General features: G+C 46.9%; 1 protein-coding gene across 3 annotated transcripts in view; it reads right to left on the reverse strand.

Annotated features, from left to right (window-relative positions):
- pigo (phosphatidylinositol glycan anchor biosynthesis, class O) overlaps positions 1-13,648 on the reverse strand; it is a 52,151-nt gene extending 38,503 nt beyond the window's left edge. The window contains exons 1-2 of one of the 3 annotated variants that reach the window (XM_073064341.1): positions 12,710-13,645; positions 3,355-3,498 (exon numbers count right to left, since the gene is read on the reverse strand). In XM_073064341.1, coding sequence (XP_072920442.1) covers positions 3,355-3,498; positions 12,710-13,199 — 634 coding nt within the window. In that variant the 5' untranslated portion in view covers positions 13,200-13,645. Of the gene's footprint in view, positions 1-3,354; positions 3,499-12,709 lie in introns of all 3 variants that reach the window. The other 2 variants (XM_073064342.1, XM_073064343.1) reach the window with 2 other exon arrangements.
- Between the last annotated feature and the right edge of the window lie 744 nt (positions 13,649-14,392).

Consider the following 14,392-nt stretch of genomic DNA (forward strand, 5'->3'; position numbering starts at 1 on the left):
CCGTGGTAAACGAACCTGTTGGCTACCATCCGGACGGTTGTCCTGATGGAGGGGTGCGCTAAGTTGTGAATGGAGTCGAAAACGCGCCGCCGCCAGGCTGCTGGGACGACGGGGCGGGGTTGGCCGATGGTGACGTCACAGAGTAGGGTCCTCTCACCTGGGCCTACGGGAGGTCCTGGAGTTGCAAACCGGAGACTGCGGTTCTGTAACTAGGGATCTCCTCGTCTGCCTGCTGCGCCTCCGCCAGCGCTTCATAGTTTACCCCCTGGGACAGGGCTTGGATGTTAGGGCGGGAGAGGGCGTCCGCCACGACATTGTCCTTTCCCGAGACATGCCAGACGTCCATCATGTATTCGGAGATGTAGGACAGATGTTGCTGCTGGTGGGACGACCAGGGGTTGGATGCTTTCGTGAACGCAAAGGTAAGCGGTCTGTGGTCCGTGAACGCGGTGAAGGGCCTACCTTCTAAGAAGTACCTAAAATGCCGGATTGCCAGGTATAGCGCCAACAGTTCCCGGTCGAAAGCACTGTATTTGAGCTTGGGTGGTCGTACGTGTTTGCTGAAAAACGCCAGGGGTTGCCAGCGACCCTCGATGAGTTGTTCCAGCACCCCACCGACTGCCGTGTTAGATGCGTCCACTGTAAGGGCAGTAGGGACGTCCATTCTGGGGTGCACTAGCATCACAGCGTTTGCCAAGGCTTCTTTGGTTTTAATGAAAGCGGTGGCGGACTCCTCGTCCCAGGTAATGTCCTTGCCCTTACCTGACATCAGGGCGAACAGGGGGCGCATGATTCGGGCTGCTGAAGGGAGGAAGCTGTGGTAGAAATTTACCATACTCACGAATTCCTGAAGGCCTTTGTTTGTGTTGGGTTGGGGGAAATGGCGGACCACTTCTACCTTGGTGGGCAGAGGGGTTGCCCCGTCTTTAGTAATCCTGTGGCCCAGGAAGTCGATGGTGTTGAGCCCGAACTGGCATTTGGCCGGGTTGATTGTTAGGCCGTATTCACTCAGTGGAGCGTGGAGTTGACGGAGGTGGGACAGATACTCCTGACGACTACTGCTGGCTATGAGGATGTCGTCCAAATAGATGAAAGCGAAGTCCAGGTCGCGCCCCACCGAGTCCATTAACCGCTGAAACGTCTGTGCGGCATTCTTTAGGCCGAACGGCACGCAGAGGAACTCGTAAAGGTCGAACGGGGTGATGAGTGCCGTTTTGGGGACGTCGTCCGGATGCATCGGGATTTGATGGTATCCCCTGACGAGGTCTACCTTGGAGAAGATCCGTGCACCGTGCAGGTTTGCTGCAAAGTCCTGAATATGCGGCACAGGGTAGCGGTCCGGTGTTGTAGCCTCATTCAGCCTGCGGTAGTCGCCGCATGGTCTCCAGCCCCCTGTTGCTTTGGGCACCATGTGCAGGGGGGAGGCCCATGGGCTGTCAGACTGCCGTATGATCCCCAATTCCTCCATCCTCTTGAACTCCTCCGCCAGTCGGAGCGTGTCCAGGAGAAGTCTTCGAGCACAGGCGTGGAGGGGTGGTCCCTGTGTCGGGATGTGGTGCTGTACGCCGTGTCTGGGCATGGCAGCTGTGAACTGCGGTGCCAGAACCGATGGGAAATCCGCCAGGACTCTGGTGAAGTCGTTGCCGGACAGTGTGATGGAGTCTAGGTGTGGGGCCGGCAACTGGGCTTCACCCAGGGAGAACGTTTGAAAAGTCTCGGCATGGACCAGTCTCTTCCTTGGCAGGTCGACCAGTAGGCTGTGAGCTCGCAAAAAATCTGCTCCCAGGAACGGTTGGGCTACGGCGGCCAGTGTGAAGTCCCACGTGAACCGGCTGGAGCCGAACTGTAGCCACACCGTACGGGTGCCGTAGATCCTTACTGTGCTGCCGTTTGCAGCCCTCAAGGTGGGACCCGGTTCTCTGCTGTGGGTGTCGTAACTCGTCGGAGGTAAGACGCTGATCTCAGCTCCGGTGTCAACCAAAAAGCGGCGTCCCAACTGCTTGTCCCAGACATACAGGAAGCTATCCCGATGGCCAGCCGCCGTAGCCATCAGCGGCGGCTGGCCCTGGCGTTTCCCGGGAACTTGCAGGGCCGGCTACAGCGGCGGACTTCTGTGCCCCACCGCTGGTGGTAGAAGCACCATTGTTCGTTGGTCTCCTCACCCCTGCCTCTGGGATTAGTGGGCTCTGTGGCAGGGCCTGGTCTGGTCTGCTGCTGGGAGCGTGGCCTGGTGATCTGTGCGACGGACGCCCCACTCTCCTTCTTGGCTTTCCACAGCACGTTTGCCCGGGCCGCCACCTTCCGGGGGTCGCTGAAATCTGCGTCGGACAGCAGCAGGCGTATGTCCTCGGGCAGCTGCTCCAGGAACGCCTGCTCAAACATGAGGCAGGGCTTGTGTCCTTCGGCCAGGGACAGCATCTTGTTCGTCAAAGCCGACGGTGGCCCGTCCCCCAAACCATCCAGGTGCAGTAAGCAGGCAGCTCACTCGCGCCGTGAGAGTCCGAAAGTCCTTATGAGCAAGGCTTTGAATTCTGTGTATTTGCCATCCTCTGGGGGCGATTGTATGAACTCCTCAACCTGGGCAGCTGTCTCCTGGTCGAGGGAGCTCACCACGTAGTAGTAATGTGTGGCATCCGAGGTTATCTGCCGAATGTGGAATTGGCCTTCTACTTGCTGGAACCATAGGTGAGGTCGCAGCGTCCAGAAGCTTGGCAGTTTTAATGAAACTGCATGAAAGGATGCGGCGTCGTTCATCTCCGGTCCAAATATCGTTTGGGCCGTCGGGGTCACCAATTGTAGCAGTGTGCTACATGCAGCGCTGAGATAACGACACGTAGTCGGTGAGCTGCAGTTGCGAAAGAGACTTATTCAAACTTCGCAGCCTCGCTTTAAAGCCTTCCTGATCCCGCCCTCCCCGGGTGGGAATATTGTAGGGGGCGCGTATTCACAGTCCCGTCCCGCGCACAGGCTTTTCCCCTTGCTGGTGAAGCAGGCTTGGCGCCCTCTTTGGGACCGGCCTCAATGCTGGCGTGCGCCACTTTGTGAGCCGGTTCAAGTGCGCTGGGAAGTGGGTCGCCACAATATTGTAATTTGCCCTTTACTGTGTCTATTGTCTTGTTTATTAATTATTGTACTGTCTTGCACTGTTTTGTGCAGTTTATGTAGTCCCGTGTAGGTCTGAAGTCTAATGTAGTTTTGTGTTGTTTCATGTAGCACCATGGTCCTGGAGGAACATTGTTTCATTTTTACTGTGTACTGTACCAGCAGTTATGGTTGAAATGACAATAAAAGTGACTTGACTTGACTTAATAAGGTATAGATTATTGGTTATTGGGATACTGAGCAATTTCTTACCTGTTGTGAAAATATGTTGAAGAATACCATCATCCACTGTATGAAGGTCTCTCACATTAAATGAAGTAAAGGGGAATGATCTGTAAAACTTATTTGGAAACAGTCCTTCCCAAGTGTCATCTCCCATGAATATCACTTTCTTCTCTAAAGTAACAAAACACAGATAGAAGTCATGTAATTAATATATTAAATAGAAAATGCATATTTTCGTGCTGCATTTGAAAAACAAGAAACTGCAGCTGCTGAGAATCCAAAACAAAAACAGAAATGTTCAGCAACATCTAATGACAGAAATAAAGTGAAAGTTTTCAGTCAATGATCTCAGCAAGATTAGAAGTCAAAAATGTTTTAAATTCAGAGAATGGTATGAAAACAAAGATTGTGATAGATAAAGATTAAATAGCATTGTCATTAATCACAGCTACTTCTTCCTACAGAAGGTGTAAATGATGAATAATAACAGGAGTAAGAGGAAAATCTGGAACTGTGATATTGCTGGAAATCAGAAAAAGGAACATAAAGCAGATCAGGTAGCATACATAGAGAAGTTAATGTTGTTAATGTTTCAGGGTGATGACCTTACATCCAACAGCCAAGTTCTGATACAAACTTGGAAAGTCAAATTATCAACAAATTCAGAAAACAAACATTTAGTCAGAGTGGCTACTTTTGATTAAAGGTCTTCAGGAGATGTGTTACCCCTACTCCTTCCCTTATTCCACAAATTAAAGTGTAGGTCATTCTGTCCCTCTTGCCTGCAGAGGCATTTACAACAATCATGGCTGACCTTATAAAGGTAGTCCCCGAGTTACAAACGTCCGACTTACTGACAACTCATACTTACGAACCAAGGAAGGAGAACGCCGTCCGCCATTTTAAGTCAGATCGTGACGCCATCCGTCATTTTAAGTTGGATCGCAATGCCGTCCACCATTTTAAGTCGTTGCCATTGACACTGTGTTGAGTGTTTAATTTTGTATTTGGCTTAAATTTTTCTTAGTTAGATTCACCCTGACCCTGACCCCCCCCCCCCCACCCCCGTTCCGGTCAGCTGGTGGCGCAGTGAGATCAGCGCCGGGCTCGAGTACGGAGGTTCCTGTGTTCAATTTAGTGACAGACCGCTCCCGTGCCGGGTTGATGTCGATCCAGTGACTCCCATACCATCCGTGCCCGGTTGTTGTCGAGCTCGCAACTCGACCTCGTAAAAAAAACCTGCCACCTCCAGTTTAAATTCCCACGCGGAATATTGTGCAGGATCAAATACCCAAACCCAGCACAGCCCCCACTTGTCCCATTTAGCCTTTCTCAGTGCGGTGGAGTTTAGGACCCGGGGAATTCACTACAGTGGTCCTTAGGACCCAGCGGACCTCGGAACCCGCCGCCCGCAGTGTTTCTGTTCTGTTGACGGGAAGCGATCGTGACTGAAAATAAAGTGAAAATAATAAAGTGTTTGAAAAGAGGTGAAACGCCATCGGTCATTGGAAAAGTGTTAGGCTGCAGTTGGTCAACGATCGGAACAATTTTAAAGGATCATGGATAAAGTGAGAATAATGGAGCATGTGAAAGGCACTGCCCCGATGAAAGCTACAATTGCTACAATTATTATAATTGGTTTAAATAATACCGGATGTACTTGTTCCGACTTAAGTACAAACTTAAAGACGGACTCAGGAATGGAACTTGTACGTAACCCGGGAACCGCCTGTATTTCAGCGCCACCTTACTGCTCTACACCTTCTCCCTTAATATCCAAAAATATTAACTCTTTTTCTCTCTCATGATTTATTTCCAACATTTTTCTGTTTTTTACTTTGCAATGTTAATGCACTTTGTACAAAGGTGAACCCATGAGGTCAACTTCCTTTTCCTTGAATTGTCTAACAGTAAAACCAACCCACATATAAAGCAGGGTATCGCGGAACATGTATCACTAAGTCAATAATATTTTTATTTATTTGATGAGATACAGCGCAGAATAGGCCTATTTAAGCTGTGCCACCCAGCAATCCCCCAATTTAATCCTAGCCTAATCGTAGGACAATTTACAATGGCCAATTAACCTACCAGTCAGTACATCTTTGGACTATGATAGATAGAGATTAAATGGCACAAATTTAATGCCATTAAATAGTATGGTCATTAATCACAGCTACTTCTTCTCGCAGAATGAGAAAAGAAGCAAGAGAAAAATCTGTAACTGTGATATTGCTGGAAATCTGAAAAAAAGGAACTATCAGCAGATCAGGCAGCCTACATAAAGAAGTAAATGTTAAAAACCAGAGCATCCAGAGGAAACCCACAGTCAGGAGAGAATGTAAAAGCTCCTTACAGGCAGGGGTTGGAATTGAACCCATGTCACCTGATCTGTAAAGCAATTGTGCTAACCACTACACTACCATGACACTCTCATTTGATTGTTTTTGTATATAGTCAGCCCTCCTTATCCGTGAGGGATTGGTTCCGGGACCCCTCACAGATACCAAAAAAAGTGGATGCTCAAGTCCCTTATTTAACCTGTCTCAATGCGGTGGGACTTAGGACTCAGCGGAACCCCAGACCTTATTTAACCTGTCTCAGTGTGGTGGACCTTAGGATCCAGCAGAACCCCAGACCTTATTTAACCTGTCTCAATGCGGTGGACATTAGGACCTGGCAGCGGAGCTCTGAATCCGCAGTGTTTCTGTTCATGAAAATAATCACGATCACGATGGAAAATAAAGTGGAAATAATAAAGTGATCGGAAAAAGGTGAAACGCCATTGGTCATTGTAAAAGCGTTAGGCTACGTCGGTCAACGATCGGAACAATTTTAAAGGATAAAGTGAGAAAGGCCCTGCCCCGATGAAAGCTACAATTATTACTAAGCAATGCAGTGGTTTAATAATTGGGTTTTGGGGTTTTGAGTTTTTGATCCTCCACATCAACCCAGCACGAATGGAGAGCGCACTTGAAAGCAGTCTGTCACTGGCTCCGGAGCCCGGCGCTGAAACATACGTTCTTAAGTGTTTCATGTGCGTAGAAAGGTAAAATATATACTATATACTAAGACAAATGTCTGACTAACTGAGGCTAAATAATACCAGATGTACCTATTCCGACTTACTTAGTAAGAGAACTTCCGATTTTTTTCAATCCCAATCCACGATAACCCACGCAAATCATCCTGTATACTTTAAATCATCTTTAGATTACTTATAATACCTAATACAATGTAAATTCTATGTCAAATAGTTGTTATATAGTTGGCCCTCCTTATCCGCGGGGGATTGGTTCCGAGAACCCCGTGGATACCAAAAAACGCGGATGCTCAAGTCCCTTATTTAACCTGGCTCAATGCGTTGTTCTTTAGGACCCAGCGGAACCCCGGACTTTATTTAACCTGACTCAGTGTGATGGACATTAGGACCTGGCGGTACAGCTCTGAATCCGCAGTGTTTCTGTTTACGAAAATAATCACGATCATGATTGAAAATAAGGTGGAAGTAATAAAGCGATCAGAAAGTGGTGAAACGCCACCAGTCATTGGAAAAGCGTTAGGCTAGTCGGTCACCAATCATAACAATTTCAATCGAGCATGTGAAAGGCCCTGCCCCGATGAAAGCTAACCAACGCAATGGTTAAATTATTGAAATACGTATGTTTCTTAAGTGTTTTATATGCATAGAAAGGTAAAATATGTACTATATACTAAGAAAAACGTTTGACTAACTGACGCTAAATAATACCAGATGTACCTGTTCCGACTTCAAATCCAACTTAAAGACGGACTCAGGAATGGAACTCATTCATAACTCGGGGACTGCTTGTACTTTAAAGTCATTTCTAGATTACTTATAATACTTAATATAATGTAAATGCTATGTAAATAGTTGTTATACTGTATTGTTTAGGGAATAATAACAAGAAAAAAATAGTCTGTACATGCTCAAACAACGATTGCTGGAGAGAGAACTTCTGGGTTTTCTCGATCCGCGGTTGGTTGAATCTGCGGATAAGGAGGGCCGACTGCACTGCATTGTTTAGGGAATAATGACAAGAAAGAAGTCTGTACATGCTCGAACAACGTGTGCTGGAAGAGCACTTCTGGGTTTTCTCGATTCGCAGTTGGCTGAATTCGTGGATGTGGAACTCGCAGATAAGGAGGGCCAACTGTATTTGCTTATTGTCAATATTGTTCATTGCCTTCATTACGTCTTATGTATTCATAATCCTAACTTAGAAAAGCAAGTGGGGTGTATTATTTGCAAATGCATTTTAAAATAATTTTTGAGGAAAATAATAATAAACACTTCAATCATATTTAACAGCACAAAATTTTAAATGCCACAGAAAGTATTGCTTTAGATTTTTGGGATTAATACCCGGTAATAGGGTTTGTCCAGGTCAAAGAGGCTGCAACTCAATCTGACTAGCACCAATATCCTTTCAGACAATTACATTGGTGGGTTTTATAAAGCATGACAGGGGAATAGGATGCCTAAACGTAAATTCTGAAGAAGAAAAACAGATGGAGAGGGCAGGCAGAAAATTAGCAAATTTGAAAGATAGAATAAGCAAAGGTTAGAAAATAGATGATAAAGCAGTCTCACTGTGAGTAAAGGCATAAATCCCAATGCAGGTAGGGGATAAGGAAACAAACTGAAGGCACAGAATATATATTTTAGCTATTACTCGCATAGTTTAAATTGGGACAAGAAAAGCAGCTAGTGTTCCGGTTGCAGAGTTTTCAAACCAGACAGAGAAAAGGATTAAAATAGGTAACAATATAACTTAAAGAAACAAAGCTGTGAGAAGGATCTAAGAAGGTGTTTGGGTTTAATTGAAAAGCAAAAAAAGGCAACTTGCAATGGTTTTACAAAACTAAACAGTCCAAGGTTAAAAAAAAAGAACAAATGTGTAGGCAAATTTCTGACTTGTAAAAGCACTAGCATATTGCATGGGGTTTACTATTGTCACATATACCCAAGTACAGAGAAAAGCTTGCCTTGCATACTGTTCACACAGGCTAATTCATTACACAGTACACTGAGGCGGTACAGGGTAAAACAATTACAGATGCAGAACAAAATATAACACTACAGAGAACAAGTAACAGCTATAGCTTCAATAACGTGCAAGATCTTAATGAGTTAGATTGTGAGGTCAAGTCCGTTCAATCCTCCAAAGGAGCCATTTAATAGTCTTATAACAGCTGAATAGAAGCTGACCTTCAGTCAGGTGGTATGTGTTCAATTATTTCAACATTAATAGCAAGTTTGAAGTCAGTATGAAATGTACAGAAGAGTGAAAGGTATACCTGAACTTCATTCAGAGGAACTTCTCAGTCAGTATGTAGGAAGTCCAGTAACAGGGGTGAGCAATACTGGAAATTGTTTGAGAGAATGAGGTGAGGAGATGGAAGGAGTGCAAGTGGGAGACCACTTTCATGGTAGTAACTAGAGCAAGGTCATAGAGAATGTAAGAACAAAGGCTCCAAACTGGGAAGACGGTGATTTTACTTGACTGTCAATTGACTTAGCAGAAATAGATTGAAAGCATCTACCCGAAGTCAGTATTAGAAGAAGAAATCTTCCCAGGATAATACTCTTGGGTATTCAGGATAATGCTTCCATCAAAAAAAAAGATGAAGCTGCCAAACCCACAGCCCCAAATGACAAACGTGAATTAAGCACAAAGCAAAAGGAACATTACATTTATGTCTGGCACCCAGAGATACATAGAAACATAGAAAACCTACAGCACAATACAGGCCCTTCAGCCCACAATGCTGTGCCGAACATGTTCTTACTTTAGAAATTTCCTTGGGTTACCCATAGCCCTCTATTTTTCTAAGCTCCAAGTACCTATCCAAGAGTCTCTTAAAAGACCTTATCGTATCCACCTCCACCACTGTCGCTGGCAGCCCATTCCACACACTCACCACTCTGTGTAAAAAACTTACCCCTGACTCCTCTGTACCTACTCCCCAGCACCTTAAACCTGTGCCCTCTCGTGTTAGCCATTTCAGTCCTGGGGAAAAGCCTCTGACTATCCACATGATCAATGCCTCTCATCTTGTACACCTCTATCAGGTCACCTCTCATCCTCTGTCGCTCCAAGGGAAAAAGGCCAAGTTCACTCAACCTATTCTCATAAGGCATGCTCCCCAATCCAGGCAACATCCTTGTAAATCTCCTCTGAACCCTTTCCATGGCTTCCACATCCTTCCTGTAGTGAAGCAACTAGAACTGAGCACAGTACTCCAAGTGGGGTCTGACCAGGGTCCTATATAGCTGCAACATTACCTCTCAGCTCCTAAATTCAATCCCACAGTTGATGAAGGCCAATGCACCGTATGCCTTTTTAACCACAGAGTCAACCTGCATAGCAGCTTTGAGTGTCCTATGGACTCGGACCCCAAGATCCCTCTGATCCTCCACACTGCCAAGGGTCTTACCATTAATACTATATTCTGCCATCATATTTGACCTACCAAAATGAACCACCTCACACTTATCTGGGTTGAACTCCAACTGCCACTTCTCAGCCCAGTTTTGCATCCTATTGATGGTCCGCTGTAACCTCTGACAGCCCTCCACACTATCCACAACACCACCAACCTTTGCGTTATCAGCAAATTTACTAACCCATCCCTCCACTTCCTCATCCAGGTCATTTATAAAAATCATGAATTGAAGGGGTCCCAAAACAGATCCCTGAGGCACACCACTGGTAAATTCAACAAAAGGTCTTTGAAGTGACTGCAAAGTGCAGGGGTTAAAATATAAAGGAAATTCGGAAAGAAAAAGGAAGCGTGAAAAAAATACTGACACATGTGGTCCGTAGGTGAGTGGTCAGCACAGGTATTCCAGATTCAATTTCTGATGCTGCCTGTAAGGAGTCTGTACGTTCCCCTCATGACCGTGTGGGTTTCCTCCAGGTACTCTGATCCAAAGATGTACTGGTTGGTAGGTTAATTGGTCATTGTAAAATGTCCCATGATTAGGCTAGGATTAAATTGGGGGATTGCTGGGCAGAATGGCTCAAAGAGCCATTAAGGCCTATTCAGCTTTGTTTTGTATCTCAATAAATAAATAACTTGAAAGATAATACAAAGATGTTTCAAAAGTATATTTTAGTTACTAGCAGTAAGTGGGTATCTAAGAGGAGGGTCTTTTAGAGATTTTTAATACTTTGGAACTAGTTTTATGGAAGAGAGAGCATAGTGTGAAGATTGTAACTAAAGAGTGATTAAGAGTTAATTATTGTATGGATAAACTGTAAACTGTATGGATATAGAATGGCTAATGTTATCCCACTTTTTAAGAAAGGAGGGAGGGAGAAAACAGAGAACTATCGTCCTGTCAGCCTAACATCAGTAGTGGGGAAGATGCTAGAGTCCATTATTAAGGATGAAATAGTGGCATATCTAGATAGCAGTGATAGGATTGGGCTGAGCCAGCATGGATTTACCAAGGGCAAATCATGCTTGACTAATCTATTGGAGTTTTTCGAGGATGTAACCAGGAAGTTAGACAAGGGAGATCCAGTGGATGTAGTGTACCTTGATTTTCAGAAGGCATCTGATAAGGTCCCACATAGGAGATTGGTGGGTAAAATCAGAGCTCATGGCATTGGGGGGAAGATATTGACATGGATAGAAAACTGGTTGGCAGATAGAAATCAAAGGGTAACGGTGAATGGGTGTTTCTCGGAATGGCAGGTGGTGACTAGTGGGGTGCCACAGGGCTCGGTATTGGGACCACAGCTGTTTACGATTTACATCAACGATTTAGATGAAGGCATTGAGAATCAGCAAGTTTGCTGATGATACTAAGCTGGGTGGCAGTGTGACATGCGATGAGGATGTTAGGAGAATTCAGGGTGACTTGGATAGGCTGAATGAGTGGGCAGATACTTGGCAGATGACGTTTAATGTGAATAAGTGTGAGGTTATCCACTTTGGGAGTAAGAACAGGAAGGCAGATTATTATCTGAATGGTGTAGAGTTAGGTAAGGGAGAAATACAAAGAGATCTAGGAATCCTTGTTCATCAGTCAATGAAGGTGAATGAGCAAGTGCAGCAGGCAGTGAAGAAAGCTAATGGAATGTTGGCCTTTATTACAAAGGGAATTGAGTACAAGAGCAAGGAAATCCTTTTGCATTTGTACAGGGCCCTGGTGAGACCACACCTGGAGTATTGTGTACAGTTTTGGTCTCCAGGGTTAAGGAAGGACATCCTGGCTGTAGAGGAAGTGCAGTGTAGATTCACAAGGTTAATTCCTGGGATGTCCGGACTGTCTTATGCAGAGAGGTTAGAGAGACTGGGCTTGTACACGCTGGAATTAAGGAGATTGAGAGGCGATCTGATTGCAACATATAAGATTATTAAGGGATTGGACAAGATAGAGGCAGGAAATATGTTCCAGATGCTGGGAGAGTCCAGTACCAGAGGGCATGGTTTGAGAATAAGGGGTAGGTCATGTAGGACAGAGTTAAGGAAAAACTTCTTCTCCCAGAGAGTTGCGGGGGTCTGGAATGCACTGCCTCGGAAGGCAGTGGAGGCCAATTCTCTGGATGCTTTCAAGAAGGAGCTAGATAGGTATCTTATGGATAGGGGAATCAAGGGATATGGGGACAAGGCAGGAACCGGGTATTGATAGTAGATGATCAGCCACGATCTCAAAATGGCGGTGCAGGCTCGAAGGGCTGAATGGTCTACTTCTGCACCTATTGTCTATTGTCTATAAACTACAAACTAAAAAAAAGAAACATTTTTGGTTTTGTCCAATTGCACATTAATAAATAGAAGGGCCCAATGGCATTCATCCCAGACAGTTAAAAATTTCAGGGGTGAAAACTGCAGAGGCCAACTGTCATTTTCGAATCCTCTCCAGCTCGAGATACGGTGCCAAGTATTAAGAAACGTTAAGGTTTTAACATTGAAGAGGGAAATGAGAATATTGCAAGTAGTGTCAGGCTAGGTTTTTAACAACAATGATCAAATTATTGGAATTAATTATTAGGAACAGTGTAAATCTTCATTTAGAAAGGCACCTTGTAAGCAGCAACAGTCAGCTTGACCTCTATATGGGAATGTCAGTTCAGACTAACTTGACTAAATTTTGCAGATAACCAGGGTTTGATAAGGCCAGTGAGTTTGATGTAGCCTACATAGTTTCTAGCAACGTTTTCCATATCGACCCACTCGGCGGACTGGTCAAAATCAAAACGCCTATCGAATCCAAATCTTCCTCAGTGAGAGATATCAATGAGACTATTGACTAGAGCTTTGCGACCGGCAGAGTCACAATAGGTTGAATGGCCAGTATTGTATACTTTCCATGATATATTAAATCAGTTCATTTCAAGCTTACCATTTTGCACAAATTGTTGAATCAAATTATCTTCCTCGATTGCCGGAGATGCAAAGTTGCTGCCGACATCTATGAAGGTCGGTAAAGTACCAGTGGTCATCCCTTTAATCCTCTGCATTGTTGTTGTGGGCGGATCAGCTCTGAACTTGAAAAGTCTAGCATGCTGAGGTTTAGAAGCAACAGTCTGGTGGATCACCTCGAGCTTATTCTCGTACGGTTTGGGATTCTTGTTTCCTGGGTCGTACTTGGCAAAGTCAAACCTCAGAGCATCTATGACGAGCACGACGGCTTTGGCAAAGCGCCTCGGCATCCAGCAGGAGTTTAAAGCCCGAGAGGAGGACGCCGCACCGGAGAACCGTGCGTCCTGACACAAGCTGCGGCCGCGGAGCTCCAGCCGAACCAGCATGAAGCCGCTGAGGAAGAGCCCGAGGCCGGCGCAGAAGAGCAGGCAAGTCCAGCAGAGGGACAGCACGGTCACCATCCTCGCCATGACGGCGCCTGGAAGGCTACGGGCACCGTTCAAGGTCCTGGTGTGCGGTGGAGCCGAACTGCGGGACGGGCACGACGCCAAACGTCAGCGTGGTGAACGGTGTTTCCCTCACGATCAAAGCAGCGGGGCAATCACAGAGCCCCTCCGTCTCCAGGGAGACGAGCTGACGGATTTGTAAAGTACCTGGGCACCGGACTTTGTAATCCCCAAGGTCACTTACCCAACACACCAGCTCGCTCCCTCTCAGCCGCTCGCGCATTCCCGGCGGCGGTCGGCAACCGGTCCCGGAGGACTCCTCCAACAGCGCCGCTCCACCGGCCGGCGGTTCCCGACGACTCCTCCAACAGCGCCGCTCCACCGGCCGGCGGTTCCCGACGACTCCACCAACAGCGCCGCTCCACCAGCCGGCGGTTCCCGACGACTCCTCCAACAGCGCCGCTCCACCGGCCGGAGGTTCCCGACGACTCCTCCAACAGCGCCGCTCCACCGGCCGGAGGTTCCCGACGACTCCTCCAACAGCGCCGCTCCACCGGCCGGAGGTTCCCGAGGACTCCTCCAACAGCGCCGCTCCACCGGCCGGAGGTTCCCGACGACTCCTCCAACAGCGCCGCTCCACCAGCCGGCGGTTCCCGACAACTCCTCCAACAGCGCCGCTCCACCGGCCGGCGGTTCCCGACGACTCCGCCAACAGCGCCGCGACAGCGCCACCTGGGGCTCTAGCGAGCGGCGCCTCCAACCACCTAGATTTGTCCGGAGAACATCGCAGATGCGCCGCACCCGGCACCGCCGATGGGAATTCTTGCCTGCGGAGACAGACGCCCCTCTTTTCCCGTCCCATGACAGCGCCAAATACAAACCACCCAGACAACAGCCTTTATGAAATGTCTCGGCCCGAAAAGTGGACTGTTTATTCACTTCCACCGATGCTGCCTGACCCGCTGAGATCCCCCAGCGTTTTGTGTGTGCTGAGGCAACCACAAATACACACAAGAGCTTTTCGCAGCCGCCTCATCACATTGTCCGAAGAGTTTCTGCCTTGCATCTGTTCAGAGGGAAATGAATGAGAGCACCTTTTTCAATTACTGAACGCCAATACACCAACGCAACAAGAGCGAATGGTATGGTGTTCTTTATTTTGAGAGATGCGTGAGGCTGCAGATGCAGGAATATGGAGCAAAAACCGCTGGAGCAAC

This window comes from Hemitrygon akajei, chromosome 13 (assembly GCF_048418815.1).
Source record: "Hemitrygon akajei chromosome 13, sHemAka1.3, whole genome shotgun sequence".
Taxonomy (NCBI): domain Eukaryota; kingdom Metazoa; phylum Chordata; class Chondrichthyes; order Myliobatiformes; family Dasyatidae; genus Hemitrygon; species Hemitrygon akajei.